General features: G+C 33.5%; 1 protein-coding gene across 3 annotated transcripts in view; it reads left to right on the top strand.

Moving 5' to 3' along the window:
* The window catches only part of eps15l1b (epidermal growth factor receptor pathway substrate 15-like 1b), a 101435-nt gene that overhangs the window by 70155 nt on the left and 15941 nt on the right, over positions 1–15339 (top strand). The window contains exon 23 of one of the 3 annotated variants that reach the window (XM_087241651.1): positions 7454–7587. The exons of the other annotated variants lie outside the window; for them this stretch is intronic. Within the exon in view, the coding sequence (XP_087097777.1) occupies positions 7454–7587 (134 nt within the window). The remainder of the gene's footprint in view (positions 1–7453; positions 7588–15339) is intronic. 3 annotated transcript variants of the gene reach the window in all.

Here is a 15339-nt window from a genome sequence, read left to right as displayed (position 1 = left end):
AAAGCAGATTTTACCACTGTTTTGGAGTACAACAAATCCCCTTAAACCTAACAGACTGATACTAACATCTAAAATACATCTGAAAAACGTTATTTTGATTTCATTGATCTAAAAAATCTATTTAAGTGGATGTGGCAAACTGCAGATTTTTTATGTTTATATTAGGCTTATATATTTTAAAAGCAGATTTTACCATTGTTTTGGAGTACAACAGGTAACCTTAAAACTAACAGACTGATGCTAACATCTAAAATACATGTAAAAAACGTCTATTTAGGGGGATTTGACAAACTGCAAGCTTTTGCTGTTTATATTAGGTTTATATCCTCTAAAAGTGGATTTTACTACTGTTTTGGAGCACAATAAATACCCTTAAAACTAACATACTGATGCTAACGTCTAAAAAACATCTAAAAAACATTATTTTGATTTCACTGATCTAAGAAATCTATTTAGGTGGATGTAACAAACTGCAGACTTTTGATGTTTATATTAGGTTTATATCTTCTAAAAGCAAATATTACCACTGTTTTGGAGTACAATAGATACAATTAAATCTAACAGACCGATACTAACATCTAAAAAACATGTAAAAAACATTGTTAATTTTTCTGATCTAAAAATCCATCTGACAATCTGCAAACTTTTGATGTTTATATTAGATTTATATCTTCTAAAAGCTGATTTTACCACTGTTTTGGAGCTCAATAGATATCCCTAAAACGAACAGACTGATGCTAACATCTAAAAGAAATCTAAAAAACGTCCATTTATGCGGATGTGACTAATTGCAAACTTTTGATGTTTATATTAGGTTTATATTGTCTAAAAGCTGATTTTACCACTGTTTTAGAGCTCAAAAGATACCCTTAAAACTAACAGACTGATAATAGCATCTAAAATACATCTAAAAAACGTTATTTTAATTTCACTGATCTAAAAAATTTATTTAGGCGTGTGACAAACTGCAAACTTTTCATGTTTATATTAGGTTTATATCTTCTAAAAGCAAATATTATCACTGTTTTGGAGCAAAGTAGAAACCCTTAAACCTAACAGACTGATACGAACATCTAAAATACATCTAAAAAAGACATTATTTTGATTTCACTGATCTAAAAAATCTATTTAAGTGGATGTGACAAACTGCAGACTTTTGATGTTTATGTTAGGTTTATATATTCTAAAAGTGGATTTTACCATTGTTTTGGAGTACAACAGGTAACCTTAAAACTAACAGACTGATGCTAACATCTAAAAAAACATGTAAAAAACGTCTATTTAGGAGGATTTGACAAACTGCAAGCTTTTGCTGTTTATATTAGGTTTATATCCTCTAAAAGTGGATTTTACTACTGTTTTGGAGCACAATAAATACCCTTAAAACTAACATACTGATGCTAACGTCTAAAAAACATCTAAATTACGTTATTTTGATTTCACTGATCTAAAAAATCTATTTAGGTGGATGTGACAAACTGCAGACTTTCTATGTTTAATATTAGGTTTATATCTTTTAAAAGCGGATTTTACCATTGTTTTGGAGCTCAATAGGTAACCTTAAAACTAACAGACTGATACGAACATCTAAAATACATGTAAAAAAAAAAAAAAAAGGATATTTAAGGGGATTTGACAAACTGCACGCTTTTGATGTTTATGTTAGGTTTATATCCTCTAAAAGCAGATTTTACCACTGTTTTGGAGTACAATAGGTAACCTTAAAACTAACAGACTGATACTGACATCTAAAAAATGTATATTTAGGAGGATTTGACAAACTGAAACTAAACTAAAAAACGTTATGTTAATTTTACTGATCAATTTGTTATGACCTGACCTCTACCATCAACATGCTTGTTTACACTCTGCATTGACCGCTTTAAAGTGAGGACTATTCTAATGCTTAACCTTTATTAGTGAGGTGTTTACACTACTAATGTGACCCCGTGTTTGGTGTTGTTTATGACTATAACAGGCACAGAAAGGGCAGGGTGTGGTGCTGTAGTTTCACTACTATCTCTGAGCTGAGAGGAAAAAAAAAGGTCTTCCTTTCCATGGCACAAGATGCAGAGTCGAGAGTTCCTCTAAAGTTCACATGCGGTTCACACCCTAAAACTGAGCGCTGGGTTTCCCACGAGTGGCTAAAATTGTTCATGCCAGGTTCTCACACTCCATATACACAGCATTTATCGGTTTCATGATGCTTCGTAGCTTCTCACTTTCAACGTTTCTGCATTTTCACTTTGAATGACAATGCTGAATATTTCTGTAAGTTTAGGGTGCAGATTAGCTCATTTGTATCTGCATTTTTCACATGCTGCATTTCTTTTAAGGGTCAAAACCACCAAATTATGCCTGCACATTTTTTTCAGATGGGGTCTTTTTTTGTTATTTTCTTAAATACATTTACTTAATACTATTAACTATTATTAATTAAGTTCTACATAAAAATTGGTGAAATGATGCAGTCATTCTTTTTTAAGGTGCTTAAAATCTGTGTTTTCCTCTCTTTTTTAAAAGGGTAATGTCACAAAAACACAGTTGAGGGCAAAATTATTAGACAAGTGATATTTAACACAGCAAGGAATCTTTCACAGTATTTCCTATACTATTTTTTCTTCTGGAGAAAGTCGTATTTTTTTATTTCAGCTAATAAAAGCAGTTTTAATGATTTTAAAACCATTTTAAGGTCAATATTATTAGCTCCCTTAAGCAATATTTGTTTTGGATTGTCTACAGAACAAACCACTGTTATACGATGACTTGCCTAATTACCCTAACTTTAACCTAATTAACCTAGTTAAGCCTTTAAATGTCACTTTAAGCTGAATTAAAGCTGTCTTGAAAAATATCTAGTCAAATATGATGTGCTGTCATCATGGTAAAGATAAAAGTAATCAGTTATTCAAAATGAGTTATTAAAACTATTATGCTTAGAAATGTGTTGAAAAAAAATTCCATTAAAAAGAAATTGGGAAAAAAATAAAATGAAATAATTAATATTTATTTATTTATTATAATAATTCTGACTTCAACTGTATGTCTATTATTTTATTGTCATTAGTTGTTGTTTTTGCATCATGACATTTAAGTTACTAAACAATTGTCATTATTAGTCTTCTATGTTGGACATAATACTAAAATTTAATTAGTCGTTTATTTGTAATTAATTTGAAATCTTTATTTTTCCCTTGCTGCATTGTCTTCGAATTATTGTCAGATTATTTTTGGGCTAAAGCAGTTTACAGTCTAAACCCAAGATTTAATTTAATTTAAAATTTAAACCAGAGAATCTGAGAATCTTCATTCATTATTATTGAGTTATCGAGGGATGTGCTCAAATTTCACATTTCAGCTGCTTTAAATTCATTATTATTATTATTAATATTATTTTGCACCATAATATTTATCACTAAAGACATTTCCCCTATAAATTCTAGTTATTATTGCATGGTTGCATATTTTTATCAGTTTTTAAACAATTAATAACTAGGCAGGTTAGGGTCATTAGGCAAGTTATTGCATAACGATGGTTTGTTCTGTAGATTATCGAAAAAAAATTAGCTTAAAGGGGCTAATAATATTAACCTTAAAATGGTGTTTAATAAATTAAAAACTGCTTTTATTCTAGCCGAAATAAAACAAATAAGACTTTCTCCAGAAGAAAAAATATTATCAGACATACTGTGAAAATTTCCTTGTTCTGTTAAACATAATTTGGGAAATAATTAAAAAAGAAAAAAAATTCAAAGGGGGGCTAATAATTCTGACTTCAACTGCATATATACACGTATATACACACATTGTCACAAAAACAAAAAACAAACAATAATATATCATACAAAATTAAGACTGCTTATCATACTACAGGAATAAGAACGACTAAATTTTGTACAGGAATAACTACGCAATCTGTGAATTAGAATAATTATTTTATTTACTTTCCTTGGCAATGGCGTAATGATGACATTTATTTTTTAGCTGTTTAAGGCTTAAATAAAAATTGTATTTTCGAATAAAGATAAGAGTTTGATCAAATGTTTACAAGAACTGAAAGGTTTTCTTCGTGAATTCCAGACAAAAAACTAGACAAAAGGTGGATTTGATTACTTGTTAGCGAAAATCAATCGCACTGGATCAGTTTGATGCGTGGTGGGAAGTGGTTGTCCACACACTGTTGAAAATATCACCAGAAGCCCCTTTCACACATACAGACCTTTCCGGAAAATTATCGGCAATTTTCAGGAAAGGTTGTATGTGTGAACAGGTCCCTTTTGAAAATACCGGTAAATTCGTTCTGGCTATTTTCCGGAAAGAGAAGTTGTAACATTACCGGTAATTTGCCGGAATGCTGCGCTGTGTGAATGCAGAAGGAAGATTGCCGGAAAGAGCGCGTGCACGTCTAGAACGTGCTGATGTGAGACTTCTGCTTTAGCCAATCACAACAGTCAGACGCATTCACGTCTGCGTGGTTTGTGAGATTAAAAGCCTTTGAATATTTTCCAGACACATTTAGCTGCTAGAAGTTAGTCAGATCACGTTTATATGTTCTTCTTAATGCCAACTGTGTAAATAATCATCGATAAGATGCTTATGATAAGCCGCTGTTTGTTTACCTTCAAGCTTTGCGTGTGCCCGTGAAACAGCCTGTGAGCGCCTGCACACGCACATATTATGAACATCTCGACATGCGAAAGTGATCCTGCGGAAGTTGTTCACAATATTGATCATCCACAGAGTTTATGATGTAGTCAAATGTTTACAAATACAAGCGCAGCCGTTTAAAGCTCATTTGTGGTGAATGATGTCAGAATTTACCAGTATTTTGTAATGGATGTGTGAACGGTCTTTTCTGGAAAAATTCCGTAACATCCTCGCCTGTGTGAACAGTGCTTTTTTGAAAATACCGGTAAAGTCTGTGCGGAAATTTTCCAGATATTTACCGGTATCACTGTGTGAAAGGGGCTAAAGACATGGTACTGAGCCAAGAAGACGCACTATGCAATTAATGACTCTAATATGTAAACGTTGTTTTATTTTAGTGCGTGCTAATTCAGTTTGCAAGTAATAAAATTAAAGTGTTTTGTCAATATTTGGGTAATCATTTTTTAACAAGGTAATGCGGTGATGTAAATCAAGTGAGGTGATATATAATTTTATCTATTTGCCATATATTTATATATATGGGTGTGATCACTTTTTTTTAACATTTTATTTCAGTGTATGTTGTTAGATTAATGACTATTCCCTGACTGGTAATGTGTTAACTAATGAGGCATTGTTTTAAAATGTTACCATTTAATCGAATTAGCAATATACTTTTTTCCCCTCACTATTTGCAAGTATGTTGAACTGTGTGGATGAAGCTTTTTGAACACATTAGCTGGATTCTGATGGAGCATCTGAACTGATGTGAAAGTAAATCACCTGTCTATTTCCAAACTAACGGTTACATTTTGCTTTCTTCTGTTTCTTTAATAATGTCACTTTTCCCCCCTCACATATCAAGGGTTTCCTGCATTTTAAGGCTTTTTTCCAGTTTGTGAACGTCTTATTCATCTAGAGCAATGTTTCTCAACCACGTTCCTGAAGGAGGACCAGTTCCACACATTGTCCGTGTCTCCTTAACCAAACACACCTTCAGATCTTCAGCTCATTAGCAGAGACTGAAAGACCTGTAACGGGTGTGACAGATAAAGGAGACATCCAAAACATGCAGTGTTGGTGGTCCACCAGGAACATGGTTGAGAAACACTGATCTAGATCATTGCAGAATTGATGAAAGCAACTCAATTTTATTAAAGCAGTTTCATTGTGGATGTATTATTGACTTCCAATTAGGGATGCACCAAAATGACAATTACACCGAAACCGAAATTATGGATGCCGTTGGTTAAAATCCGTGTCACGCACCTCCACTGACTGTGCGTGCACCTCACGAAATGGACGAGGATTTTATACTTGACGCGTTCGCCTTTGAGATATTCTTTAAAACGACAGGGGGCGGTCAAAAGAAACCCACTGTAAAGTCAGACGAATAAACAGAGAAGTAGGAAGTTTCCGAAACTACGTCAAATCATTAATATAGTTCAAGATTTATAAACTAATTATTTTTATCAATTATTTTAATGATTATAGGGATTTTTATAACCATTCAAGATTTTTTTTTTTTTATCAAACTTTGATGCATCACTTGCTTTAATTCATATCTTGGACAGTTCTACCTATTAAAGTTTATTATAATATCAATGACAACACAGTACATGAGTTGCTTTACAAATATATATATATATATATGTATATGTATATATATGTATATATATATATATATATATATATATATATATATATATATATATATATATATATATATATATATATATATGTATGTATGTATATATATATATATATATATATATATGTATGTATGTATGTATATATATATGTATGTATATATGTGTATATATATATGTGTGTGTGTGTGTGTGTGTGTGTATGTATATACACACACACACACACACACACACACACACCAACCCAGACAATATTGCACTGCAAACTATTGTCAATAAACATGTCAATAAAAGTCACTTTTTCAAGCTTTTCAAGGTTAAAAGTTGTTAAAAGAAAGATCAAGCTCCCATAATCCAATTAAAAAGCAGAAACAAACTAGTAAAAATAAAAACATGAATAACAAAATACGGAAAACTGCAAATTTACGGATTTTTTTAGTATGTGTTTTTCTCCCCCAACCGAAAACTGACCTTTTGTGACGAAAAATTCAGTGCATCCCTACTACCAATCATTAGCCAACCCTCTTTATTATTTCTGTATATATTAAATTAAGTATTGTATAAATGAATGGACAAGTTCAGTTGCTTTCAATTCAATTCTGCAGTAAAAAAAAACTTGGTTTTGTAAAGAGCAGGTCATATGGGTTTAAAAAAATATCTTATTAATATATATCATTCAGTGTTAACTGCCTTCAATGTTGTTAATCAAAAAAGGGCATAATAAATAAATATATCAGCTTTAAAAAGAAAGAATCATTTCTGAATCAAGTAAACAAGTCATTATATTATTGAATATTTCGCCTGCTACTGATCTGTGTTAACATGATCAAAGTAACTCATTTGCATAGGCTCCCCTCTCCCACAACATACAAGCACCCTAATATGGGTGTTTCCTTTCTATGAAATAGACCAATTAGAGCTGACTTGTGGAAGGGAGAGGGGCTTACAGAGCTTAAGTCAGAGCTTGAATCTAAATGATTCTTCTAAATGAAAACATTCAATGTTTTCTGCGATCAGATGCATTTAAACCGGTTCTAAGAGATTCTAGCACAATTTTTAGACATTTTAAAATACCAGATGACCTGCTCTTAAATGATCTTTCCTGTATCTGAGCTGTTCTGTAGGTCTTTGGGTGTCATCTTTGTTTTCTCTGACAGTTTCAGGGAAGAATACGTCCGTCACGAATAGTGGTTCAGTGGTTCATAATCAAGGGTTTGGTGCTGCGACACACACAGAACGAGGGTCTTCAGGGTTACGGTCTGCTGTAAACCCATCCACAGAATTTAGAGCTGTAAGTGCAGTGTCAAACCCACCGTCTGATCGTCCTCTAGCTAGCCTTGTCTGTTTATTGTCTTCCATTGTAGCTGCATTTGCTTCATCCCGATATTTGCCACCGCTTCGATTTTGTCCATTTGTGTCATGCCGCACGTGCTTTTGCCAAAATCATGCCTCGCTTTATAATTTAGTAATCATTTATGCATCATTCATTTGCTTATATGTCGTTCCACAATGTGTTTCATTCTCTTTTTAGTACTGTCATTTTAATTGGATTTGGTATCGATACACTGCAAAAAAATCCCTTTTTATGTTTTGTAGAGTAATTCTTGTCTAAATATCTAAAATTGTTAAATCCAGAAGCAACATATGGACAAGTAAAAAATATATTGTTTGGTTTTCAGAAATAATGTCAAAATAGAGTGAATTTTTCCTTAAAAAAAGCTAAATAATCATGCAAATAGGGTAAGAAAAGCAAAAACAAGATTATTTTGCTTGGTTGAAGGACAAACCAATGTAGTTTTGACATTTTATGTCTGAAAACAGAGGCGAGGCAGTGGCGCAGTAGATAGTGCTGTCGCCTCACAGCAAGAAAGTCGCTGGGTCGCTGGTTCGAACCTCGGCTCAGTTGGCGTTTCTGTGTGGAGTTTGCATGTTCTCCCTGACTTCGTGTGGGTTTCCTCCGGGTGCTCCGGTTTCCCCCACAGTCCAAAGACATGCGGTACAGGTGAATCGGGTAGGCTAAATTGTCTGTTGTGTATGAGTGTGTGTGTGTGGATGATTCCCAAAGATGGGTTGCGGCTGGAAGGGCATCCGCTGCATAAAAACTGGTTGGATAAGTTGGCGGTTCATTCCGCTGTGGCGACCCCGAATTAATAAAGGGACTAAACTGACAAAAAAAATGAATGAATGAATGTCTGAAAACAAAATATGTTTTGCTTGTCTAGAAAATCCTTCTTGATTAAAGAGGTTTTAGATATTTTGGACTAGAATCTAAAGCTCCAAGTAATAAAGTTATTTTTTTTCAGTGTACTGTACAGTGTTCTTTTTTGTGCAGAAATAGTTCTTATGTCCTGTGCGCTATTATTTTTTTTGGGATCATATGACTGCAGAAGACTATATTGCATGCAATACAAATACAAAGATGATCAAGTATATTTATTGATTTATTACGTTTTTATCTGAAATAATGTATTCTTTTTTTTTCCCTAAATTTTGAAGGAGTTTTAGGGTGCTTCCACGTCAGACTTTTGTTTCTGAACCTGCCGTGTTTTCCCAGTTAGCGCGATTTGTTTGGCATATGTGAAACCAGCAATCGCGCTCGGATCCACACCAAAACATTCAGTTCGAGATTGCCTGAATGAGGTGGTCAAGGCTCGATTGAAACGAACTGTGGAGCGAATCGATTGTAGTGAGAAAGCGATACGATCCGAGCCAGGCTGTATCACAGTGTATTATGGATATGTAATAGGCATACAGTTGAAGTCAAAATTATTGTCCAAATTTTTACTGTGTTTTAGTTGTTTGTTTATGGGTGTAAACCAGTCGGCAAGCTCCCGCTTTCCCTCGTGAAGTTAATACAGAACTGAATTTGCAATTCATCGAAATTCCACTAGTCCTGGCTCAATAATAGAGCATACTTCTATAGAGTCCACTGTTGAACTGGCCATCTTTACAGCAAAAACAAAAAGTGTTTACAGCCTGATACAAAGAACGATTTTGATTCATACAGCTAACATTACCCTTCATGACAACTGTGAGGGAGGTGAAATGTTTTTTTTATAACTCATCCGTTTCATTTATATTGAGTTATATTAAGTTTGCAATATTAAGGGCGTGGCCATTTGAGTAAGAGCTGGGTCTCGCTGGTCGCCGTCACTTCACCTCAGCTGATTCCGGCTGATTAGCTGCTGAACTCAGCATATACATCATATTTTTGTTTTATGTGGCTTTACACAGTCAGTTGCCTTTTGGACTTATTTCTTACAAATATCAGGTGATCTGGCATGCTGTGTGCACTAAATTGTGCTCACAAACCATTCAAATTGCCTCCATTTCCCAGGTGAGGGAAATTATACTAATATACCATATCTATAAATGTGTTTGTTAGCTTTAAGATCTTTTATGTTATTTTTCTTCAGAACTGTAATGCACTCCAGAATCTGACAGATTGATTAGCTGTAGGCTGTAGAAGAGTTAAATCTGGGTTAAAAGCTTTGACAAAGTCCCATACATATATAGTCTTTTCTGGTCCATCCATTAACAAACAGCTCACACAGGGTAGATTATTGCAGTAATCACCAGAACATTTACTCATTAATGATTACTCATCTTCAGTCATGATCAGTCCCACACACACTCCACTAGTGTTTAAAGGGAAAGGAGCGTTCCCGTTTTACCGGATCCGGCACTTCATATTTGGTATTGTTTGGTGTCAACATTGATACAAACAGGCAAAAGATCCAAACGAACGAGGAATCATTTAAATGACTCTGAGTTTTCTTTAAGGAATCAATATTTTTAAACGGGGTGTATTTTCAGATTTAGCCCTCAGCTGGATGTTTGCATTCACTTAGGCTACGCTTACACTGCCAGGCTTAGTGCTCAAATCAGATTTTTTTTCTCTGATCTGATTTTTTTGCATGAATGTTCACACTGCTTTTATTAATGTGGCCAACATCAGATTTGCATGAACAGATCATGGTCCCAAACTGACCCGCATGCGTGAAAGTGTATTAAGGAGAGCACAAAATGTCTAATTACGCACACGTGAGTGCTGCATGAGTAACCACGTTGTCAGATCATGCTTATATGATTATTACCCTTTTCACAGACAACCAAGGTGCATTTCATGAACTGTAAAGGGTTGTTCTGCTAATACTAATGTGTATTTTGGCATTTGAGACCTAAAATAAAAAAAAAACACTGATCATTTGTGGTTTATTACAACTGCAGTGCGTGGCGCTCTGACCACTTGTGTAGTGAACTCATCAAGGGTTAATGAGCAGCCGCAGACTGAGCTGTGAAGGCGGAGTTGGTTTATCGCTGTTTGCAGAGTTATTTAATTTTACTTCGTTACAAACAGCAGACACGTGCAGAAGCGGGGTTTGGGTGCTCGAGCGCCTGCCTTTTTTCTCTTGGAGAGAAAGTTCTTCCTCTGCACACAGATCCCCTTTCCGCAACACTCACGACGCTTCTCTGCATCGCGATCAACCCGTGCCTCAATCGTTAACCAGATTAGTTAACAAGCATCAGCTTTGCCTTCAAAATCGTTTTTAACATGAACAACCAACTTTCTGTGATACTGGAATCGCCCTGTGTGCCCTTGTACTGTGCTGCTAAGGGGTAGATGATGTCTGCAGCACAGAATGATGACGCATGTCGCTCAAAGATTGTTCAAAAGTGAAATCCGACATAACCGTTCACACTGCGGTCGCATTGCAAAACATCAGGGGCCTCATGTATCAACGCTGCGTACGCACAAAAACTTTGCGTACGCCAGGTTTCACGCTCAGAATCGCTCACGTTTGGATTTACTAACAATGAACTGAACTGAATGTGCGCAGCTTCACTGCAGCTTTTATGGCTGGCGTACGCACATTTTTTGTGCGTGTCTGTTTTATTTCCATTGGCGACTCCTAGAGGCAGTTGTGTTAAATTCCTCTCTACAAAGTGACTGAGCCTTGCAATGGCAGCTGTATGAGACGGGTTCATCCAGCAGGTAAATAAGGTTTCCATGCCATACAGTTGAGCAGCTAAACATTAAAGCACAATTTGCAGCAGTCGCCTGTTTTCCCAATGTAATCTGAGCTATCTACTGCACGCACATTGCTATAAAGACACTATCTGAAGATGAATTTGCATGCGTGAATCAGAAACATTTCCATTCAATAAATGTGCAAATAAAATATGATGCACAAACTTATTGATGATTCCTACTTGTGTTTCTCGTGATAAATAGTTGGCAAAATCTGATATGTAGTGGGGGAAAAAAGAAGAAAGAGTTCATCAGACGCTGGATTCGAACCGAGTTCATGCTCGAACGTGTCAAAACATGATCACATGCGTCTTACGAGCTGCGCCACTGAGACTGTTGAGAGTGCTGCAACATTTTACAGATATAAACCACACTATTTCTTTTTTTTTAATGCACTCAGTGCGATGTTCAGACCCAACTGTGTTAACCGCATCAGCTAAACTCTCCCACTCTATTTTTTTTCTTTTGTTGTTAATTCCGGAGAACAAACTTGCAAATAACACCGCTTTTCTCCGGTCTACCTCCGAAAGCAGCACCTCCAATTCACATTCTGTTCAAAGTTTCTCTTCTTGCTTGCTTTTGCCATTGCTTTTTCGTTGGGTTTTTCCATTAGCATAGTCATTAGCATATTCATACGGGGGAGGAGGCAGGGAGGGGTTTTGCGCTCGTGCATGTTGCGCTCAGTTTCACGTTCATTCGGATGTACAAAAGAATATGCGTGAGATTCGGCGTACGCAGTGTTTCATACATCTGAATTTTTTTCTGCGTACGCACATTTACAGCTTTGTGCGTACGCAATGTTTTAGTAAGATTTCCACGCAAGTCTTCGTACATGAGGCCCCAGATCTGTGTCTGATTGAAGACTACATATGAAGGTGCCACAGATCTAACCTGAAAAGATCAGATTCCATGCGGTTTGGGCTGTTCACACAGTCATCACCTGAGTCACATGAGGGGGAAAAATCAGATTCTGGCCACATTTGCCTGCAGTGTGAACATAGTCTTAGAGCTGTAATACCAACACAATCTCACGGCAATTCGTAACTTTTTCATTTAGTGGCTAATTCGTACGAATTCGTACGATCTAATTCGTACATTTTAGTACGATTTGCTCATCCCCCAATGACGGTTGGGTTTAAGGGTGGGGTTAGGTGCCACGCCTCCTTTTTAAAATCGTACAATTTCTTACGACTGAACTTACGACTTGAATTAGCCACTAAACTGCCAAAACGTAAAATACTTACGTTTTCTCGTGAGATCAGGCTGGTAATACACACTGGATGGAAGCTCATTTTCAAAATTCCATAATAGGGCTCTTTAAGGCAAGGCAAGTTTATTTATTTATTTATTTATTTAAAAACATTTTTATAATTCTATTTTTGACATGCAGTACATTATAAAGACATTACTGTACATTATTTTGATTTAAGTTTAAATAGATCCGAAGGTTATCACTTGTATTGCATTACCTCCAACAGGTTAGGACATGGGGTATTTTTCTTTGTTGTTTTTTTTTTTTTGCAGTGAAAAAGCATAATAGGAGCCTTTTAATATGAAATGACAGAGCGTTTGAAGTGGCCTGCAGTTTCAGGTCAGTGTTATCTGATGATGCAGCTGAACAGGAACAACAGGAGGAAGTCCTATAGTGGAAAAAATTCTGTGTTCAAGATTAAAACAGACCTAATGTTTGTTTTACGCCAGTCTTTTCATTAAACTCGAGCTCTTTTAATAACAGTAATCTTCTGACCTTTAAAAAAAACCTACAACTCAATAATGTACTGCATTTTTAATACTTTGGCAAAAATAAAGTTATTAAAAATATATATAAAGCCATGAAGATCAGCTAGTCTGTACATAAGCTGACATGCAATTTGCTGATGAGCTGACTCACTTAAAAACACTCCAGTGTCACTGTATCTGTAGTTACACTCAGTTAACAGTGGTGAGTTTGGTGAACTGATGATCTTGAATCTGATGATGTCCCAAATAATCCCAAGATTTGTGCTGTTTTGGCTCATTTTAAATAGGTAGTTTCGACAAGCAACAAAAATCAGATTTCGAGCGTGCACGCTTTATAACAACGATCACAAATGTTAATGTTAACAATATGCAATTATTCAGAGAAAATGTAGTTGTTTAAAGAGGTTTTAATAGGGATATAATATACAATTGAATTCTAATAAATAATATACATTTTATTCTGCAACATATTGGCTATCTTTGTGCATTATTATCATCTTAATAGGATTCCTTAATGTATCTGTATGTTTTTTCTCAGGGGGTGTTTGTTGTTTTATTTTTATATTTTTAATGTTTTCTAATGCTTTAACCATGCTGTATCTGATTAACAATTTTACATTAAGGATTGGATGCAAAATAATTGCAATTTTTTTTTAATTATGCCATGTTCTTACCAGGGTTTTAATGGTTAAATATTAAAATATAAAATATTATATATATATATATATATATATATATATATATATATATATATATATATATATATATATATATATATATATATATATATATATATATATATATTTGAAATTTTAAATTAGACATAATATAGAACATACATTTCCTTTAAAAGAGCGTATAATCTAAATATTACCACTGTAAAGTAAAAAAACAAACAACAACAAAAAAAATACATTTACTTTTAGATGAAAATTCTAGTCCTTGTAACTATCACTCTTAAAATATAACTACCAAATATAAATAATAATAATTAATCAATTAAATAAATTGTATATTAAACGCTTCTTAAAACATTTTTTGTTCTTTTTTTTTTTGAGAGGTCTTTATAAATCAGACTATATTGTAAAAATATTTGCATATTTTAGTTTGAAGTAACCTTGTTTCATTTTTAAGGAAAATGTATTTAATACTTTATAACAACTATTAATAGATTGTGTATTTTAAGGGTTTTTAACATATTTTTATTTTATTTTAAATAATAATGGTTTTTGCAGAAATCTTTAAAAAATAAAATACAATCAAAACACAATATATTCATTCATAGAAATTATAAAGTGATGTTTGTTTTTTTTGTTGGTAAAGTATTTAATAATTATTTTAAGGGTTATTTAAAAACTAAGCATTTTCCATAAATCTTAATAAATCAAAATACACTGTGACGTTTCATACAATTATATTTGAAAACTAATTCTGCATATTTTTGTTTAAGGTAATGTTTATTTATTTTGAAAGACAAAAGTGTAATAATTATTACTAAACTGTTTTTTAAAGATTTTAAAACATTTGTGTTATTTAAAAGCTAAGCATTTTATGGAAATTTAATTTGAGGCAAAACACACTATGCATTAATTTATAAAACTATTCATGAAACCTCTTTTGTTTGAAGTAATATTTATTTTTTTAGTAAACAGTATTTAATAATTAATGATAAAATGGGTATTAAGGATTTTAGAGCATTTTTATGTTATTTCAAATGTGCTTTTTGCAGAAATCGAAATCGTCTTATTTGAGGCAAAACACAATGTAATAATTCATAAAACTATGTATGAAAACTTTATTTAAAGTAATGTACCCATCATTAAAGTAAAGGAAAGGGTTTTTAATAAATAATAATAATTATTAATAAAAAAATGTAGCAGTTTTTTTTATTTAAAAGCAAATTTAAAAACACATTGAAGCGTTTTGCAGGAATCTTAAATCTTGTTTGAGGCAAAACACAATGTATTAATTCATAAAACTATTTATGAAACCTCTTTTTGTTTAAAGTAATATTTATTTTTTTAGGAAACAGTATTTAATAATTAATAATAAAATGGGTATTAAGGATTTTAGAGCATTTTTATGTTATTTAAAATGTGCATTTTGCAGAAATTGTAATAAATCTTGTTTGAGGCAAAACACAATGTATTAATTCATAAAACTACTCATGAAAACCAAGTCTGCATATTTTAGCATAATGTGCAGTTATTGTAAAGTAAAAAAGTGTTTTTATGTTAGGTTTTCACTGCAGGCTTCTGCAACAACTTTACT

This window comes from Danio rerio, chromosome 2, assembly GCF_052040795.2.
Source record: "Danio rerio strain M-AB ecotype USA chromosome 2, GRCz13ab, whole genome shotgun sequence".
In the NCBI taxonomy this organism is placed as follows: domain Eukaryota; kingdom Metazoa; phylum Chordata; class Actinopteri; order Cypriniformes; family Danionidae; genus Danio; species Danio rerio.
The sequence above is the reverse complement of the archived record's forward strand: the minus strand, read 5'-3'. Positions and strand labels throughout refer to the sequence as shown.